General features: G+C 47.8%; 1 protein-coding gene across 3 annotated transcripts in view; it reads right to left on the bottom strand.

Annotated features, from left to right (window-relative positions):
- Positions 1–3,427: 3,427 nt before the first annotated feature.
- The window catches only part of LOC140408803 (protein sel-1 homolog 3-like), a 142,170-nt gene continuing 128,088 nt past the window's right edge, over positions 3,428–17,509 (bottom strand). Inside the window, exons 24-25 of one of the 3 annotated variants that reach the window (XM_072496521.1) lie at positions 13,736–13,871; positions 3,428–4,542 (exon numbers count right to left, since the gene is read on the bottom strand). In XM_072496521.1, coding sequence (XP_072352622.1) covers positions 4,515–4,542; positions 13,736–13,871 — 164 coding nt within the window. In that variant the 3' untranslated portion in view covers positions 3,428–4,514. Of the gene's footprint in view, positions 4,576–13,735; positions 13,875–17,509 lie in introns of all 3 variants that reach the window. The other 2 variants (XM_072496520.1, XM_072496522.1) reach the window with 2 other exon arrangements.

Here is a 17,509-nt window from a genome sequence, read left to right on the forward strand (position 1 = left end):
CTCTCGGCATCACTGGGTACCGTACTACCCCTAATACATACCACCACACCACAGCCGAGTTCGTTTAAAGCCCTTCTGAGAGCACTGGCCTGAAAAGTGGCCTGCAAGAAACTCAGTCCCAGCTCTGTTCAGGTTCAACACATCTGGATGTTCAGGTGCCATCACTCTCGCATCCACTCCCAGTGTCCCAGGAATGTAAAGGCCGCCACTCCTGCACCATCTTTCCAGCCACACATTTATCTACCTTACATTCCTATTTTCGTACTCACTTCCACATGGCACTTGGAGTAATCCAGAGATTATGACATTTGAGGTCCTGCTTACTTATTTTCTGCCAAGCTCCCTAAATTCTGATTGCATCCCCCTTCCTACCCAAGTCATTGGTAGCAATATAGACCACAATCTCTGGCTGTTTACCTTCCCCCAGAAAATGTCCTGCTGACATTCTTGACCCTGACACCAGAGAACCAACATACCATACCATCCTGAAGTCATATCTATGGTCACGGAAATGTCTGTCTGTTTCGGTAATGAATCCCCTATCACCATTGCTCTTCCGTTCTTCTTCCTCCCCTCCTGCACAGCCAATCTGCCACAAACCTGGCTCTGACTCACTCCTTTGAAGAGCCAGTGCCCTCACCAGCATCCAAAGTGGAAAACCGATTTCTGAGTGGGACCCCAAGGGACTCCTGCACTACATGCGCCTAGTCCTCTTGGACTGCCTGGTGGTCACCCATTTCCTCGCTGCCTCCAGGTCCTTAAGTTGCCATGCGACCACCATGTGACTAACTCTCAGCCTTCGGAATGCGCCACAGTAAATCCAGCTGTCACTTGAGCTCTGGAACCAGGAGCTAGCTCAAATTTCTGTATCTGGCAGCACTTCCTGCACATATGGTCGTCAAGACACCTGCAGAGTCAATAACTTTGCATGCGTTCGACCGAGCTGCCCTGCCATGTCTTAACTTTACTTCTCTCGTGTTAACTCTATTCTAGTTAGCTTAATTGTATTACATGGAAGCATACATAGAAAATAGAATCAGGAGGAGGCCACTCGGCCTTTCAAGCCTGCTCTGCCTTTCATTATGATCACAGCTGATCATCAAGTTCAAGACCCTGATCCCGCCTTCCCCCCCATATCCCTTGATCTCTTTAGCCCCAAGAGCTTTATCTAATTCTTTCTTGAAATTACACAACGCTTTGGCCTCAACTACTTTCTGTGCTAGTGAATTCCACAGATTCACAACTCTCTGGGTGAAGAAGTTTCTATGAGGTCCCCTCTCACTCTTCCAAACTCCACTGAATATAATCCTAACCGATTTATCCTCCCCCAATATGATCGTCGTGCCATCCCAGGAATCAGCCTGGTAAACCTTCGCTGCACTCCCTCCATAGCAAGAACATCGTCCTCCGATATGGACACCAGAACTGCACACAATACTCCAGTTGTGGCCTCACCAATGCCCTATACAATTGCAGTAAAACATCTCGATTCCTACACTCCAATCCTCTCCCTATGAGGGCCAACATACCATTGTCTTCTTTACTGCCTGCTGTACCTGCGCGCTTACTTTCAGCGACTGATGCACAAAGACACCAAGGTCTAGCCGAGTATCCACCTCTCTCGATTTACACCACTCAAATAATAATCTGCCTTCCTATTTTTGCTACTGAAGCGGATAACCTCACATTTATCCACATTATACTGCATCTGCCTTGCATATGCCCATTCATTCAGCTTGTCCAAATCCCGCTGAAACATCCCTGCATCCTCCTCCCAGCTCACTCTCCCACCCAATTTTGTATCATCTGCAAATTTGGGGATAATACATTTAGTTCCCTAATCTTACTAGAGAGGCCCAAACTTGCCCTCATTCCAGATGCTAGTTTTTCACTCACTGCTCCTTACACTGAGCAATCATTGGCCAATCAACTTACCAGGTTTCTCCGTCACGGTTATCTTTTTTCCACTGCTACCTCACAGCAGCTGAAATACTCACCAAATAACCAGCTTCTTCTCCTGCAGCACGACAAGACCATTTTCTGAAGGATGAAAAAGTAAAAAGCAAAAATGCACCTCTTTCTCTCTACACTGTATTAGTGATTTTTTAAAACTACAATTGATGATAGTTTCATGGTCACCACTAGCTTTACATTCCAGATTTATTAAGTGAAATCAAACTTCACCAGTTGATGTGGTGGGAATGGGTTCAAATCCCACCACATCAACTGGTGAGATTTGTACCCATGCCTTAAGGGCACTAGCCTGGATCTCTGGATTATTAGACCACTGACACTACCACTATGTCACCATTGAAAGAAGGACTTAAAATATAATTCTATGTGAAAGTTGATTGAATGGGGAGATATAGGGTGCGATCTAAGGAAAATGAAACAGTATCCGGTGTCAAGAGTGTTTAGCAGGGTGTTTCCCGGTACTCGCAGTGCCGAGAGAGACCCCGCTATCTAACAGGACTCTGCTTTGTTTCAGGGCCTAAGCGGGGAACACCCCGCTGGCACCACACTTAGTCTCATTTCCTGCACTGAGCAGGTCTGCTCACCAATGCAGGAAAAGATCTCAGGACCCTCCCAACATGGCCTCTGGACCCCTCAACACCCCCCCCCACCCCACCACCACACAACACCTGATGACAGGGCACCTCTGGGCTTGATCCCCAGCATGGGCACAAACTCAGGCACCACCAGCCTGACAGTGCCCTTGCCAGTGCCATCTGGCATTGCCAAGGTGCCCAGGTGACATGGAGGGTCCCAGGATACCACCCTTCCCATAATCCAGCCACCCAGGGGCCCCTGAGGCACCCAGCCAAGTGTTGCTCTGCCTATCCCTGTTTGTGGAGATCACTGCTAAACGGCACTCGCCTGGGGTCTCTGAGGTAAAGTTATTAGATCCCAATGCTTTGCGTAGATCTGGCGAGTGCACATTAAAGTGAGACAAACTGCTCACTTTAATACGCAAATTTGCCAATTACAGATCCCACCCATTGTGGGTGGGATCTGGAGCGTGATGTCTCATGAGATCCTGTGAGATCTCACAAGGCACGGCGAGCTGGGCAAATCTCACAAGAGACCTTTCGCAAGATTTACCAGCCACAGTGCCCATGGGTTTTCCAACATAGAGCAGCACTAAATCCCAAATGCATTTCAGTGCTTGCAATCAATAAATTAAACATAAGATAAAGTCCATTCGGAAATTGCTCATTGAAGTCCTTCAAGTATCCATCCATCAGGTTACAGTCATACCAACACTAATGGGTTAAATTATGGGGTTCAGAAAGAATACTTTTGTATTACAAGAGGTGTAGGATTCGCAGATATTCAACAGAATCAGATTTAAAGGAATAATAATTGCTGTCGTACAAACACGCTTCAAGGTGGATAGAATTACTTAGTTTAATGTACTGGTTTCAGTATTAAACAATTAGCATCAACACAATGACTAGGTTCTTTGGTATCAGCATTTCAAAATTTATTTAGGTGCAAGATGGTTTTAGTTTTTTTAAAGTTTTACACATTTTTAATAAAGCATTTATATAACATATAATGCAATGGTAAATCAAAACATTATACAAAATTTAGATCTTGCATAACCTTCTGAAATACAATCTTTTCAAGAAACATGCTTTCATTCCAGTGTAATGTAGACAAATTATACATTCTCCTTCTGCCAGTGACTACATGGATACAGTTCTTAAATTCTCTGATATAAAATCGACTATCCGTATTTAAAAACAGTCTTTTTCAAATGGAAGGTCTTTAACTGATGTTCACTTCCCTTTTTGTGTACAAGTAGACAATTCTGATAGTTTATAAGTAAATGCAGCAATTGTTATGTCACTGACTTCTACTGAGCAGAAAGATTCTACGGTTGTCTCTTTACCTGTGCCAGGTTATCTGACCTCCGCCAGGGTACTGGAATTTGCCTGAAGTGTCTTGGACTACGAGGAACAGAAACTAAAATAACATCCTCGCTCATGATCACTTTTCAATCACCAGTCTAATGCCGCCACCCCACCACCTCCACCACTGACTGGTTGAGAGGAGGTCAGGGTCGGAGGGTTAAGTTGTTAAATCTAGTGAACATGTCGTCCAAAATGTCACCTTAGAGGACATTGGGTGTCATTATGGCCCTCTGTAGAGAGGCCCATCACTTCATGAAGATAATTGAATCAGACTTCCTGAGTGTACTGGGGAGCTCAATTTAAATTGCTGCAATCCCACCAATCAAAGTCTCTCCTTCCCTTCCTGACTGTGGCCTCTTTCGCCTCCCTTCCCGATCGCCAAACTTTTCCATCCCCTTTGTGATTGCTGTCCTATTTTCTTCTTCTCAATTGAAGATTCTCTCCTATCCTGATCACAGCTTCCTTTTCCCTTCCTGGTCTTGGGAACTCTTCTTCCTCCCAAATGCCGGGGATCGTCCCAAGAGTCCCCGACTGCAGCTTCATACTACAGCTCATTTGACTGGGTGCCTGGTAGGAAACGGAGCTACATGCGAATGTCTACATGGTACATGGCTGCATGATTGATCTGTAGTTGGCAATGTATCCCAGTTTGAGTCACCTCAAAAGAGAAGGGGAGAAAACTGAGCACAAATGAATTAATTTGACATAAATTTATACTGTTGGAATGACAGTGATAAGACAATGATCTTGTGTTACATCTAGAAAATATTGCACAAACTTTACATTGACCAGATTTCTATTTGAGTCACATACAAGAAAAAATTATTAAAAGTAATTACTGTAATTTCTTATTAAAACAACATTTGATACAAACTTTATTTTTGAAATTACAATCAAACTAAACTTGAGGAATGCTTGAAATTAACAATGGCAGAAAAAGCAAAGTACCTCTGCCTGCAGATTAATCAGCAACAAATGGAATTATAAATATTACATTTTCATAAATAGGTGTTGATTGGATTGATTGATGAACTGATCTTTAATTTATTGTTGCACAAAATAAATATAAACTATAGTCTGCACAGCACTGAGGTGGGCCTTTTAAACAACTCGCCTCCGCACCTGGCAGCTCCTGTGGCTGCCTCCGAACCATTCACGGATCACCTGGCATGGTGGTAGCATGTACCACCCCCTCCCCCCTACATTAAAAAATAGTAAGTTCAAAAGATCCTTTCTGTGCTCCCCATGCCAAAGTATGCCCCTACCAACACCCTGTGGCCCATGCTCACCATGCCAAAGTATGTCCCCCTATAGCCCCACTTTTCTCCATGCCAAGGTATACCCCCCAAAAAACCTCTCTCGCACCTCATGCACCCCATGCCGAGGTATGTACTTCACCCACTCCTTTGGCTCTCCCCCATGTCAAGGTATGTCGTCCCAAATAATCCCTATTGCCCCTCATATTCCCCATACCAAGATATGCCCCGCACCTACCCTAAATTCCTCTCATGCCCTTATGCCAAGGTATGCCCCCAAACAACCCCTTTGGCCCTTATGTTCTTCATGGCAAGACATGACACTTCCATGACAATTCACCTGCTATAGGCTAAATAGAAGCAATGAACCCTATAGTGAGAGTAGGGTGTGTACAAAAGCTTTAAAAAAGGTGTTTCGTTTACACTTTCTTAAACAAACATTTTCTACAGCCCAACAAAAGCATCAATTATCCAGACCCTTTAAAGTAGCAATAGTTGGAACTGTAAGCACTTGAAGCCTCTTTATCTTGTGAAAATTAACATTGTGAAATTGATGGATCAAAGAGCCAGAACTGTCAATCAAGTAATGTCTCCCTGGGCCCAGGTATTTCAAAAGGTCAATGGATTCCTGGACTCTCAGCCAAGACCATTACGTATTACTAGCTGAGAGCCCAGAATACCATAGAAATGGGTAGGGGAATGAGGTGGCATGAATGGGGCATGATTGTGCATGGGGTGTGAGAGCATGTGAGGGCTGGAGGGGCTTTCTGATTTTATTATAACTGGGACAAAAAGTCCCACAGCACTGAGGCGATCCTTTTAAACAACCTGCCTCTGCACCCAGCAGTCCCTGTGGCTGCGTCTGAGCTTTTCCTGGGTCAGTTGGCCTGACTGCAGGTCACACCATCCCCCCAACAATGAAAAATCTGCTCTTCCTTTCACCTGACGTGGGTGGTCATGTCGAAAATTTTCCCGACTCCCACTACCTGCCTTGGGGGATGGAAATTTAGCCCTCAAAGCCCGAATATAATTTTCAGGTGTTTCAGACCAGAGTCAAAGAATCAAGAGAATAGTATGCCGGAAATGAGCATCTCATCCTAAATAATACGATAGCCTTATTAAATGCCTGAGTGACTGTACGTATATGCAGAGCTTTCCTTGACAACCTCTAAAGACATATTAAATTTTTAATATAAAGCCAACGGGTAACAGAACAGTTGGTTCTATGCCCTAGTAAAAGAGTTAAAAAGTACAAGAAGAGTGCTTTGCACTGCTTATCGCCATACTGATGAGAGCCTTGAGATGGGATCTCAAACAATCCCAGAATTTAACATCAGTGACTTCACTTGAAATATATTCCACAACATAATTTGTGTCACTGTGTGGCCTAGATCACCGCACCCCAAAATACAATGTGCAGTATATAGCTGGTGTACAACAGAATGCATTTATCGAAAAATGTTAAATAATTTCTATAGCGCCCCAAATGCTTAGTCCCACCAAGCCAATCTCATGCCATCTCCATAACTGGATAAAATCTCACAGAAACAGGAAATTCTCAGAAAATAGATTTTGGTTCAAATCCTGTATGCGAGAGAATGAGGATGATTACAATTCAATGCCATCTCAGCTAGTTGTGGAGAACTGTTTCTGAAATTTATGACAGCATCTATAATCAACACAATTTTTATCCTTAATGAGTGCAACTCGAATGGAAAAAAATAATATGGAATCATTTTTTTCTTTTATGGGCAACATTGGATTTCTGACAATGGCGGCCTCAAAGGAATTCTAAGAGGAGTTAATTATAACTGATCTTTGATTTAGATTACAGCTACCATGTACCTCACTCAGGCTCAAACTATTTCGTAATCGTTTGCATTTACTAATCTGACCACATGATTTATTTCAATTGGAACAGTAAAAGAAATTAATGTTCACACTGGCTGATGCAGTACATATCAGCCATGATTGAATGGTGGAGCAGTCTCGATGGGCCGAATGGCCTAATTCTGCTCCTATATCTTATTGTAACATCTGGTTTTAGGTTAGCGAGCTCCAGAAACAGATGTTTCCACGATAAGTATGGATAATTTTTAAAATGTCATCTCCATAAACAATCTATATTCATATTAGAATTTAAATGGAATAAAAAGAATCCAGGAGTACAGATTAACAAATTATTTAAAATAACATTGGAGGTTAAACAAATCTATTGAAAAAACAAGAAAAGTATTTGGATAAGCCTTTGTAGGAATATAATTGAAAAACAGAGAAGTTCTGTTGAACCTGTACAGAACCTTGGTTGGGCCACACTTGGAATACTGTGCATAATTCTGGTCTCCGTAGTCTAAAAATAATAGAGCTACATTGTTGTATCTTTTGCGACCGATGATACCAGAACGGAGATTGTAATTATCAGGAAAGACTGATCAGACTGGGGCTCTTAAGGCTGAGGAGTGACCTAATAACGATGTAGAGAATATGTTTCCACCAGTGTGACAGTCCAAATCTTGAAATCATAAAGAGAAGATAGGCACCAATGCATCCAAAAAGAATTCAAATGAAACGTATTTCCCCCAGAGAGTGGTTAGAATGAGGAGCATGGGCTTCCGGTCGCAGCGATGCGGAGCTAAGCCGCACATTTTGGCAGCTCCCGCTAGAACGGACTTTTGGGCTCTCCGGAGGAGCCCCAACGGAAATGTTTTGACCAAATCCCATGTGGGAAGGTGAAGCAAGGTCCCCCTCCCGTCGTGTATGGAGGGGACTAGAAGTGGAGCGGCGGAAAAAGAGGCTTTGGAGCAGCGGCAGAAACAAGGGGGAAAAAACAAGATGGCGGAGGGCGGAGATTGAGCAGCATGGGGGCCGGACCAGCAGGAGTTTCTCAGGCGCTGCGTGGAGGAGCTTAAAAAGGAGGTGCTGGCGTCAATGCTGTTGGCGATCGAGGGGCTGAAGTAGACACAGAAGGCCCAGGCGGTAGAGCTCCGAGAGGTGAAGGACAAAACTAACGAGAACGAGGACGAGATCTTGGGCCTGGCGCTGAAGATGGAGGCGCACGAGCCGCTGCACAAGAGGTGGGCCGAGAGATTAGAGGTCCTGAAGAACAGGTCGAGGAGGAAGAACCTCCGGATTCTGGGTCTTCCCGAAGGAGTGGAGGGGGCTGATGCCGGGGCGTATGTGAGCACGATGCTCCATTCGCTGATGGGTGCGGAGGCCTCTCCGAGCCCCCTGGAGCTAGAAGGGGCTCACCGGGTCCTGGCGAGGAGGCCCAAGGCTGGCGAGCCGCCAAGGGCAATAGTGGCGAGGTTCCATCGTTTCGCGGACAGAGAGAGTGTCCTGAGATGGGCCAAGAAGGAGCGGAGCAGTAGATGGGAGAATGCAGAGATCCGAGTCTACCAGGACTGGAGCGCGGAGGTGGCAAAGAGGAGAGCTGGCTTCAACCGGGCCAAGGCGGTGCTGCATAAAAAAAAAGGGTGAGATTCGGAATGCTGCAGCCAGCGCGACTGTGGGTCACGTATCAGGACCGACACCACTATTTCGAAACGCCAGAAGAGGCTTGGATCTTTATCCAAACGGAAAAATTGGACTCAAACTGAGGGACTGTGGTTGTGGGGGAGATGTTGACTGTATACAGGGTTGTAAATATGGGTAAAGAATGTTTCACGGGTGGGACGATGGATGGGGATGGGGGAAGAGTTTTTGATGGGGGGATAGTGAGGAATGTGGGCGTCGGTGCTGGAGGGAGGTGAGACTCGGGGATGGGGGAATTGGGATAAGGCCGCAACAGGAGCTGCGCCAGAGGGGGCGGGGCTAGCTCAGGAAAGCGCGGCTTTTTCCTGCGTTAGGGAGGGGGGGGATAGAGGAGTGCAAGGAGGAGGAGGGATTTCCACACCGGGGGTGGCGGGTCAACGGGAAGCCGGGGTCAGCTGGCTTACGGAAGCATTATGGGGGGATCAAAAGAGCTAGATTTGGATCTGGTGGGGGGGGGGGAGAAGAAGAGTGGGAGAGTGGGGGGGACAATAGGTTTGCTGCTGCATTGGCTGAGGGGGAACTGAAAATGGAAGAGGTGGTCGGGGTGGGGGTTCCCCGTCTAGGGGACTGGAGGGTGCGGGAGACGCGGGCACGGGACTGGCCTAAAATAGGAGATGGCTTGTCGGCAGGGCGGAGGGGGTGAGTAGCCCCCCAATCTGGCTGATCACGTGGAATGTGAGAGGCCTAAATGGGCCGGTTAAGAGGGCCCGAGTGTTCGCGCACTTAAAGGGACTGAAGGCAGACGTGGTCATGCTTCAGGAGACACATCTGAAGGTGGCAGATCAGGTCAGGTCAAGGAAGGGATGGGTAGGACAGGTGTTCCATTCGGGGCTGGATGCGAAGAATAGAGGGGTGACAATACTGGTGGGGAAGCGGGTGTCGTTTGAGGCCAAGAACATAGTAGCGGACAATGGAGGCCGATACGTGATGGTGAGCGGTAGGTAGCAAGGGATGGGGCTGGTATTGGCAAATGTATACGCCCCGAATTGGGACGATGCTGGATTCATGAAACGGATGTTGGGGCATATTCCGCACTTGGAGGTAGGAAGCTTGATAATGGGTGGGTATTTCAACACGGTGTTGGACCCAGCACTTGATCACTCCAGATCTAGGACCGGAAAGAGGCCGGCTGCGGCCAAGGTGCTCAGGGGGTTTATGGATCAGATGGGGGGAGTAGATCCATGGAGATTTGCCAGGCCTTTGGCCAGAGAATTTTCTTTTTTCTCCCATGTACACAAGTCCTACTCCCGGATAGATTTTTTTGTTCTGGGCAGGACATTGATCCCGAAAGTGGAGGGAACGAGTATTCGGCCATAGCCATTCCAGACCATGCACCGCATTGGGTGGAGCTAGAGCTAGGGGAGGAGAGGGACCAACACCCGCTGTGGCGGTTGGATGTGGGACTGCTGGCAGACGAGGAAGTGTACGGGAGGGTGCGGGGGTGCATCGAAAGGGATCTGGAGGCCAACGACAACGGGGAGGTGCAGGTGGGAGTAGTATGGGAGGCGCTGAAGGCGGTGGTCAGGGGAGAGTTAATCTCCATCAGGGCTCATAGGGCGAAGAGAGAGGGCAGGGAAAGGGAGAGGTTAGTGGGGGAGATTTTAAGAGTGGACAGGAGATTATGCAGAGGCCCCTGATGAGGGACTACTCAGGGAGAGGCGAAGTCTCCAGACGGAGTTCGACCTGTTGACCACAGGGAAGGCAGAGGCACAGTGGAGGAAGGCACAGGGGGCAATGTACGAGTATGGGGAGAAGGCGAGCCGGATGCTGGCACATCAGCTCCGTAAGAGGATGGCAGCAAGGGAAATAGGTGGAGTCAAGGATGGAAGGGGAACTACGGAGCGGAGTGCAGTGAAAGTGAATGAGGCATTCAAGGCCTTCTACGAGGAGCTGTATAGGTCCCAGTCCCCAGGGGGAAAAGAGGGGATGCGACGATTCATGGACCAACTGAGGTTCCCGAGGGTGGAGGAGCAGAAGGTGGCTGGTTTGGGGGCGCCAATTGGGGTGAAGGAGCTGGTTAGAGGACTGGGGAGCATGCAGGCAGGGAAGGCCCCGGGACCAGATGGGATCCCGGTGGAGTTCTATATGAAGTATGTAGACCTGTTAGCCCCGTTGCTGGTAAGGACTTTCAATGAGGCAAGGGAGTGGGGGACCCTGCCCCCGACAATGTCGGAAGCGACGATCTCTTTGATCATGAAGCGGGATAAGGACCCACTGCAATGCGGGTCGTATAGGCCGATCTCGCTCCTCAACGTAGATGCTAAGTTGCTAGCAAAAGTGTTGGCTACGAGGATCGAGGACTGTGTCCCGGGGGTGATTCACGAGGACCAGACAGGATTTGTACAGGGCAGGCAGCTAAACACCAATGTGCGGAGGCTCCTAAATGTGATAATGATGCCGTCGGTGGAGGGAGAGGCGGAGATAGTGGCAGCTATGGACGCGGAGAAGGCCTTTGACCAAGTAGAGTGGGAGTATCTCTGGGAAGTGTTGCGGAGGTTTGGGTTCGGGGGAGGGTTTATTAGCTGGGTTAAGCTCCCATATAGAGCCTCGGTGGCGAGTGTGGTTACGAATCGGCGGAGGTCGGAGTACTTCCGGCTGTATCAAGGGACGAGGCAGGGGTGCCCCCTGTTGTTTGCATTAGCAATTGAACCTTTGGCCATGGCATTAAGGGAGTCCAGGAAATGGAGGGGGTGGTTCGAGGGGAAGAAGAGCATCGAGTGTCGCTGTATGCAGATGACCTGTTGCTGTATGTGGCGGACCCAGTGGAGGGGATGGTGGAGGTCATGCAGATCCTAAGGGAGTTTGGGGACTTCTCGGGCTACAAGCTCAATGTAGGGTAGATTGAGCTCTTTGTGGGGCATCCGGGGGATCAGGGAAGAGGGATAGATGACCTACCGTTGAGGAGGGCGAAAAGGAGCTTTCGATACTTGGGGATCCAGGTAGCTAGGAGCTGGGGGGCCCTGCACAAACTTAATTTGACGCGGCTGGTGGAGCAGATGGAGGAGGACTTTAAACGGTGGGACATGTTGCCACTCTCGCTAGCGGGCAGAGTACAGTCTATTAAAATGGTGGTCCTCCCGAGGTTTCTTTTTGTATTCCAATGCCTTCCAATTGTGATCACCAAGGCCTTTTTTAAGAGGGTAGGCAGGAGCATTATGGGTTTTGTGTGGGCGAGTAAGACCCTGAGGGTAAGGAGGGGGTTCCTGGAGCGTAGTAGAGATAGAGGAGGGCTGGCGTTGCCGTATCTAGGTGGCTACTACTGGGCAGCCAACGTGGCGATGATCCGTAAGTGGGTGATGGAGGGAGAGGGGGCGGCATGGAAGAGGTTGGAGACGGCGTCCTGCAAAGGAACGAGCCTGGGGGCGCTGGTGACGGCACTGCTGCCGCTCTTGCCGACAAGGTACACCACGAGTCTGGTGGTGGCGGCAACGCTAAAGATCTGGGGGCAGTGGAGACGGCACAGGGATGCGATGGGAGCCTCAGTGTGGTCCCCGATCAGAGATAACCATCGGTTTGTCCCAGGAAGGATGGACGGGGGGTTTCAGAGCTGGCATCGGGCAGGGATTAGAAGAATGGGGGACCTGTTCATCGATGGGACGTTTGCAAGCTTAGGGGCGCTGGAGGAGAAGTTTGGACTACCCCCGGGAAACGCTTTCAGGTACATGCAAGTGAGGGCGTTTGTGAGACGGCAGGTGAGGGAATTCCCGCTGCTCCCGGCACAGGGGATTCAAGACAGGGTGATTTCGGGCATATGGGTCGGAGAGGGCAAGGTGTCGGCGATATGCCAGGAGATGAAAGAGGGGGAGGCTTTGGTAGAGGAGCTGAAGGGTAAATGGGAAGAGGAGCTGGGGGAGGAGATTGAGGAGGGTCTGTGGGCTGATGCCCTAAGTAGAGTTAATTCCTCTTCCTCGTGTGCCAGGCTTAGCCTGATACAATTTAAGGTTGTTCACAGAGCGCATATGACGGGGGCAAGGCTGAGTAGGTTCTTTGGGGTGGAGGACAGATGTGGGAGGTGCTCAGGAAGCCCGGCGAACCATGCCCATATGTTTTGGTCGTGCCCGGCACTGGATGGGTTCTGGAGGGGAGTTGCGAGAACTATATCTAAGGTGGTGCAAGTCCAGGTCAAGCCAAGTTGGGGGCTCGCATTATTTGGAGTAGCGGACGAGCCGGGAGTGCAGGAGGCGAAAAGAGGCCGGCATTCTGGCCTTTGCGCCCTGGTAGCCCGGCGAAGGATCTTGTTAATGTGGAAAGAGGCAAAGCCCCCCAGCGTGGAGGCCTGGATAAATGACATGGCAGGGTTTATCAAGTTGGAGAGGATAAAGTTTGCCCTGAGGGAGTCTGTGCAGGGGTTCTCCAGGCGGTGGCAACCGTTCCTAGACTATCTCGCGGAGCATTAGATGAAGTTCGGTCGACAGCAGCAGCAACACAGGAGGGGGGAAAGGGGGGGGGGGGGGGGGGGGGGGGGGGGGGAGGGGGAAGAGGGAGGGGGGGGGGGGAAGGGGGGGTTTTCTGGGGGGCATCTGAGCAAGAAAATACATAAATGATCCGGAAAATTGACATGTACGGGAGGAATCCAATGTACAAAGTTCTGTATCATATTGATTTGCCATGTTTATGTCTTGCTGTGCGAGTTTTCTTTTCTTTTTGTTACGGTGGTGGGGGGGGGGGGGGGTTGTTTGTATGGTTGAAAATTTTGTTAAAAAATTCTTAATAAACATATTTTTTAAAAAAAAGAATGAGGAGCATGTGATAGTTGAGGCAAATAGCACAGATGCATTTAAGAGGAATCTGTATAAGTAAATGAGGGAAAAATGAAGGATTTGCTAATAAATTGGATGAAGAGGGAGGAGAATAGTGTGTGAAGCATAAACGTTGGCATTGATCAGTTGGACTGAATAGCATGGTTCTGGGCTGTAGACCTATGTGATTCCATGAAATATATAGAAATATTTATAATCAGGCATGATGTAAGTGATTACACTTTTCCACATGGACAGATCAATCTGGCTACAATGCTGTTACTCCACAGACCTCGCCTCATTCGGTTCTGGATATTCTGATGCAGTTGAAGGCAATGATGTTTCTTCTGGTATTCTCTCATCTGATTGAATGTTTTGACTAGAAGAACTCATAGTTGGGCTATGTTCATTTTGTCTTGTGGTGGAAACTGCTAAAAATACAGGAAACAGCATAGTTATTTTATATTTTGTCACCCAACAACCAACTTCATCCATTCACCTACTCCCGACCCAGCTCACCCGCCTATTTACCTATCCACTCGCCCACTCATAGGAACAGCTTCTTCCCCACAGCTAAAAGACGCCTCATCGACTCCCCCTTGGACTGATCTGTTCCCTGTAAGAACACTATTCACGACGCCCTATGCTGCTCTTGCTCATGTATTTGCCTTGTTTGGCCCCTTGTTCCACACTGTAACCAGTCACTGTTTGTCGATGTACCATTTGTCAATGTACTCTGTTGATTATTCTTTTGTCTACTATGTACGTACTGTGTACATTCCCTCGCCCACAGAAAAATACTTTTCACTGTACTTCGGTCACTTGACAATAAATAAAATAAAATCAAAATCCATCTATTCACCTCACCCATTCATCCATTAACCTATTCACTATCATATGAATTAGGAGTAGGCTGTTCAGCCCCCTTAAGCCTGCTCTGCTAGTCAATAGGATCATGGCTGATCTGATTGCAACCTCCTGCTACCACCGATAACCTTTCATTGCTTTGTTTATCAAGAATCTATCGACCACTGCCTAAATTCACTCAAAAACTCTGCTCCCACTGTCTTTTGAGGAAGGGAGTTCCAAAGACTCACCATCTTCAGAGAAAATATTTCTCCCCATGTCAGTCTTAAATGTGCTATCCCCTTATGTTTAAATAGTGACACCTAGTTCTAGATTATCACTCAAGAAACACCCTCTCCACATTTACCCTGTTAAGATTCCTCAGGATCTTAAAGGTGTCAATAAAGTTGCCTCTTACTCTTCTAAACTCCACTGGATACAACCCACTTAATCTTGGTATTAGTCTAGTAAACCTTCTCTAAACTGCTTCCAACGTATTTACATATTTCCTTAAATAAGACGACAATATTGTACACAGTATTCCACATGTGGTCTCATCAGTGTTCTGTACAACTGAAGAATAACCTCCTACTTCAATTCAATTCAACTCACGATAAACAATAATCTTCTATTAGCTTTCCTGATTACTTGCTGTATCTACATGCTGCATTTTGTGATTCTTTTTGTTGCCTCCTTATACCCTCTTCACAACTTACTTTCCTTCCTTTGTTTGTGCAACCCACACTTTGGGCGTGATTTAATGGAAATGAAACAGAGTCCCGTGTCGAGCGTCCCCCCACAATTGCCATTCCGCCGGTCCCCATTTGTGGAGACCAGTGTTAAACAGTTCCCAGCTGGGGTCTCCTTGGCAAGAGGATTCGATCCCGGGCGCTGGTTAGGTCCAGCGAGTGCATATTCAAGTGTGCCTAACTGCACACTTTAATATGCAAATTTAGGTCCCACTTTCCAGATCGTAACATCTCGTGAGATTCCGTTAGGTCTCGCGAGCTGGGTACATCTGCTGAGTCGTTAGATTTTGCCCTATAATCATGAAAAGACTGGACCTTTAAATAAATACCAGAATGGCAACTAGTGCTGTCCTCTTCCATGGAATCCATAGAATCCCGACGGTGCAGAATGAGGCTATTCAACCCATCGAGTCTGCACTGACCCTCCAAAAGAGCACTCTACCTAGGCTCAATCCCCCAACCTAGCCCACATCGCACGCATTGATCATCAATCCACTCAGAGGCAGTAACCACCACCTCGAAGAGTGAGAGAGGAGCAGTGGGGTCATTGACAGCGAGAGAGGAACAGGGCCATTAAGAGTGAGAGAGGAGCAATGGGGCAATTCACAGTGAGAGAGGAGCAGCAGGGCCCTTTACATTTGACCGTGAGCGGATAAGATCAAATAGGTTTCCCTCTTTTGTTGGTTGCCTCACCACCTGAGGCCCAGTCTGACAGATATGTCCTTCACAAACTCAGCCAACTTGGACAGTATTGGTGCTATGAGCCACTCCAGAGTATATTCTGTGGCTTGCCACCCAAGTGGTGTCCAAAATGGAGGAAAACTGATTCATCAGCTGAGCGAGGACGGTAGGTGGTAATCAGCAGGAGGTTTCCTTGCCTCTGTTTGGATCTGATGCCATGAGGCTTCCTGGGATCCGGGATTCAATGTAAAAAAGGGTTGTTTCCATTTGAGCAGAGAAGGCTGGGGAGGGGCCTCAACGAAGTGTAAAAATTTATGAGAGATACAGAAAGGGTAGATAGGAAGAAACATTTCCTCATAATAGAGGGGTCAATAACCAAGGGGGCATAGATTTAAGGTAGGGGGCAGGTGATTTAGAGGGGATTTGAGGAAAAACGTTTTCACCCAGAGGGTGGTGTGAATTTTGGAACTCACTGCCTGAAAGGGTGGTCGAGGTGGGAGCCCTCACATGGAGAAGCAGTTAGATGAACACTTGAAACACTGCAGCATACAGGGCTACAGACCAACTGCTGGAAAATGAGATTAGAATAAATAGGTGCTTGATGGCCAGCACAGCCAAGATGGGCTGAAGGGCCTCGTTCTATGTTGTAAAACTCTATGACGACAAGCCCGGTTTCACTTATTGTATCCCATTTCATACTCCAGACAGTCCCGCAACTCCTTCTACGGCAAAACCTTTCTTCATATCTATAGGAAGTTGAATTCAAGCCATATGTTTGAGAAGGAAACAATAAAATGCCAGCCAGAGCTTACAATTATGGCAGCACTGCTGAAAATTGCTGGCATATAGGTGGGGGGGGGGGGGGACAGGATCTGGTTAGACTCTGATATCACCCATATGCAAACAAGTACTGTTTGGACTCATGAATAACCAACAGCTGTGCGCGCGAGGTATTGACTTGGGGCGGGGGGGGTAAGTAAAGGGAGAGGCATGTTACCCAATAACCTTATCATAGCGTGAACCAGCTGCTTCAGGAGAAGGTGAGATAAATTGTTGGCACTGCATTCAGCCAACCACAACAATATTTTAGCATAAGTCATTGGAATGTCACCATTAATATGTACAATAGCTGTGATAATCACAATCCTACTGGGCTAATGTGCTTAATGGCCTTTAAAATAGCTGCATGGGGAAGAATTTCACAGATTATTAAATTTCAGCTAAATACGGAGGGGATTGCAAAAGAGCAAGAGTGCCTTCTAGTGTTTGCTTATTCAAATTATGGAAAGTGCGTTGGACAAGAATTGCTTTTCTGAAACGCAGTTGAGGCTGTTACAACACGAAGCTAAAAGTCCATATGTGAATAGAATTTTACACCGACACAAGTGCATGCTGCCTACAAAAGATGGTGGCAGGATTCTCTGATTGAGAGACTAAGTGCTGACCGGGACTGAAGCGGGGTGCTCCACGGTCCCGAAGGCGGCGCCGGTCCCGGAACAATTCAGGAGATGCTAATAGACCAGCACTCGCGTCATGCGGAACTAGTGCAATTCCAAACCACGCTGGTGTCGGATTCGCTCCAGTCAGGATTGGCACTGGAGAGCCGGACTAGCTGGATTTGCATAAAAGCACACCACACCCTCTCACTGCAGCCGAGAAGGTGCCACCCGAGTGAGCGGCCTCGCGATTCACAGATGCAGAGCTGGAGACATTGCTGGATGCCATGGAGAAGAGGTGGGACAGCCTTGGCAGGATTCTCCGATCCCCCGCCGGGTCGGAGAATCGCCGGG

This window comes from Scyliorhinus torazame, chromosome 3, assembly GCF_047496885.1.
Source record: "Scyliorhinus torazame isolate Kashiwa2021f chromosome 3, sScyTor2.1, whole genome shotgun sequence".
In the NCBI taxonomy this organism is placed as follows: Eukaryota; Metazoa; Chordata; class Chondrichthyes; order Carcharhiniformes; family Scyliorhinidae; genus Scyliorhinus; species Scyliorhinus torazame.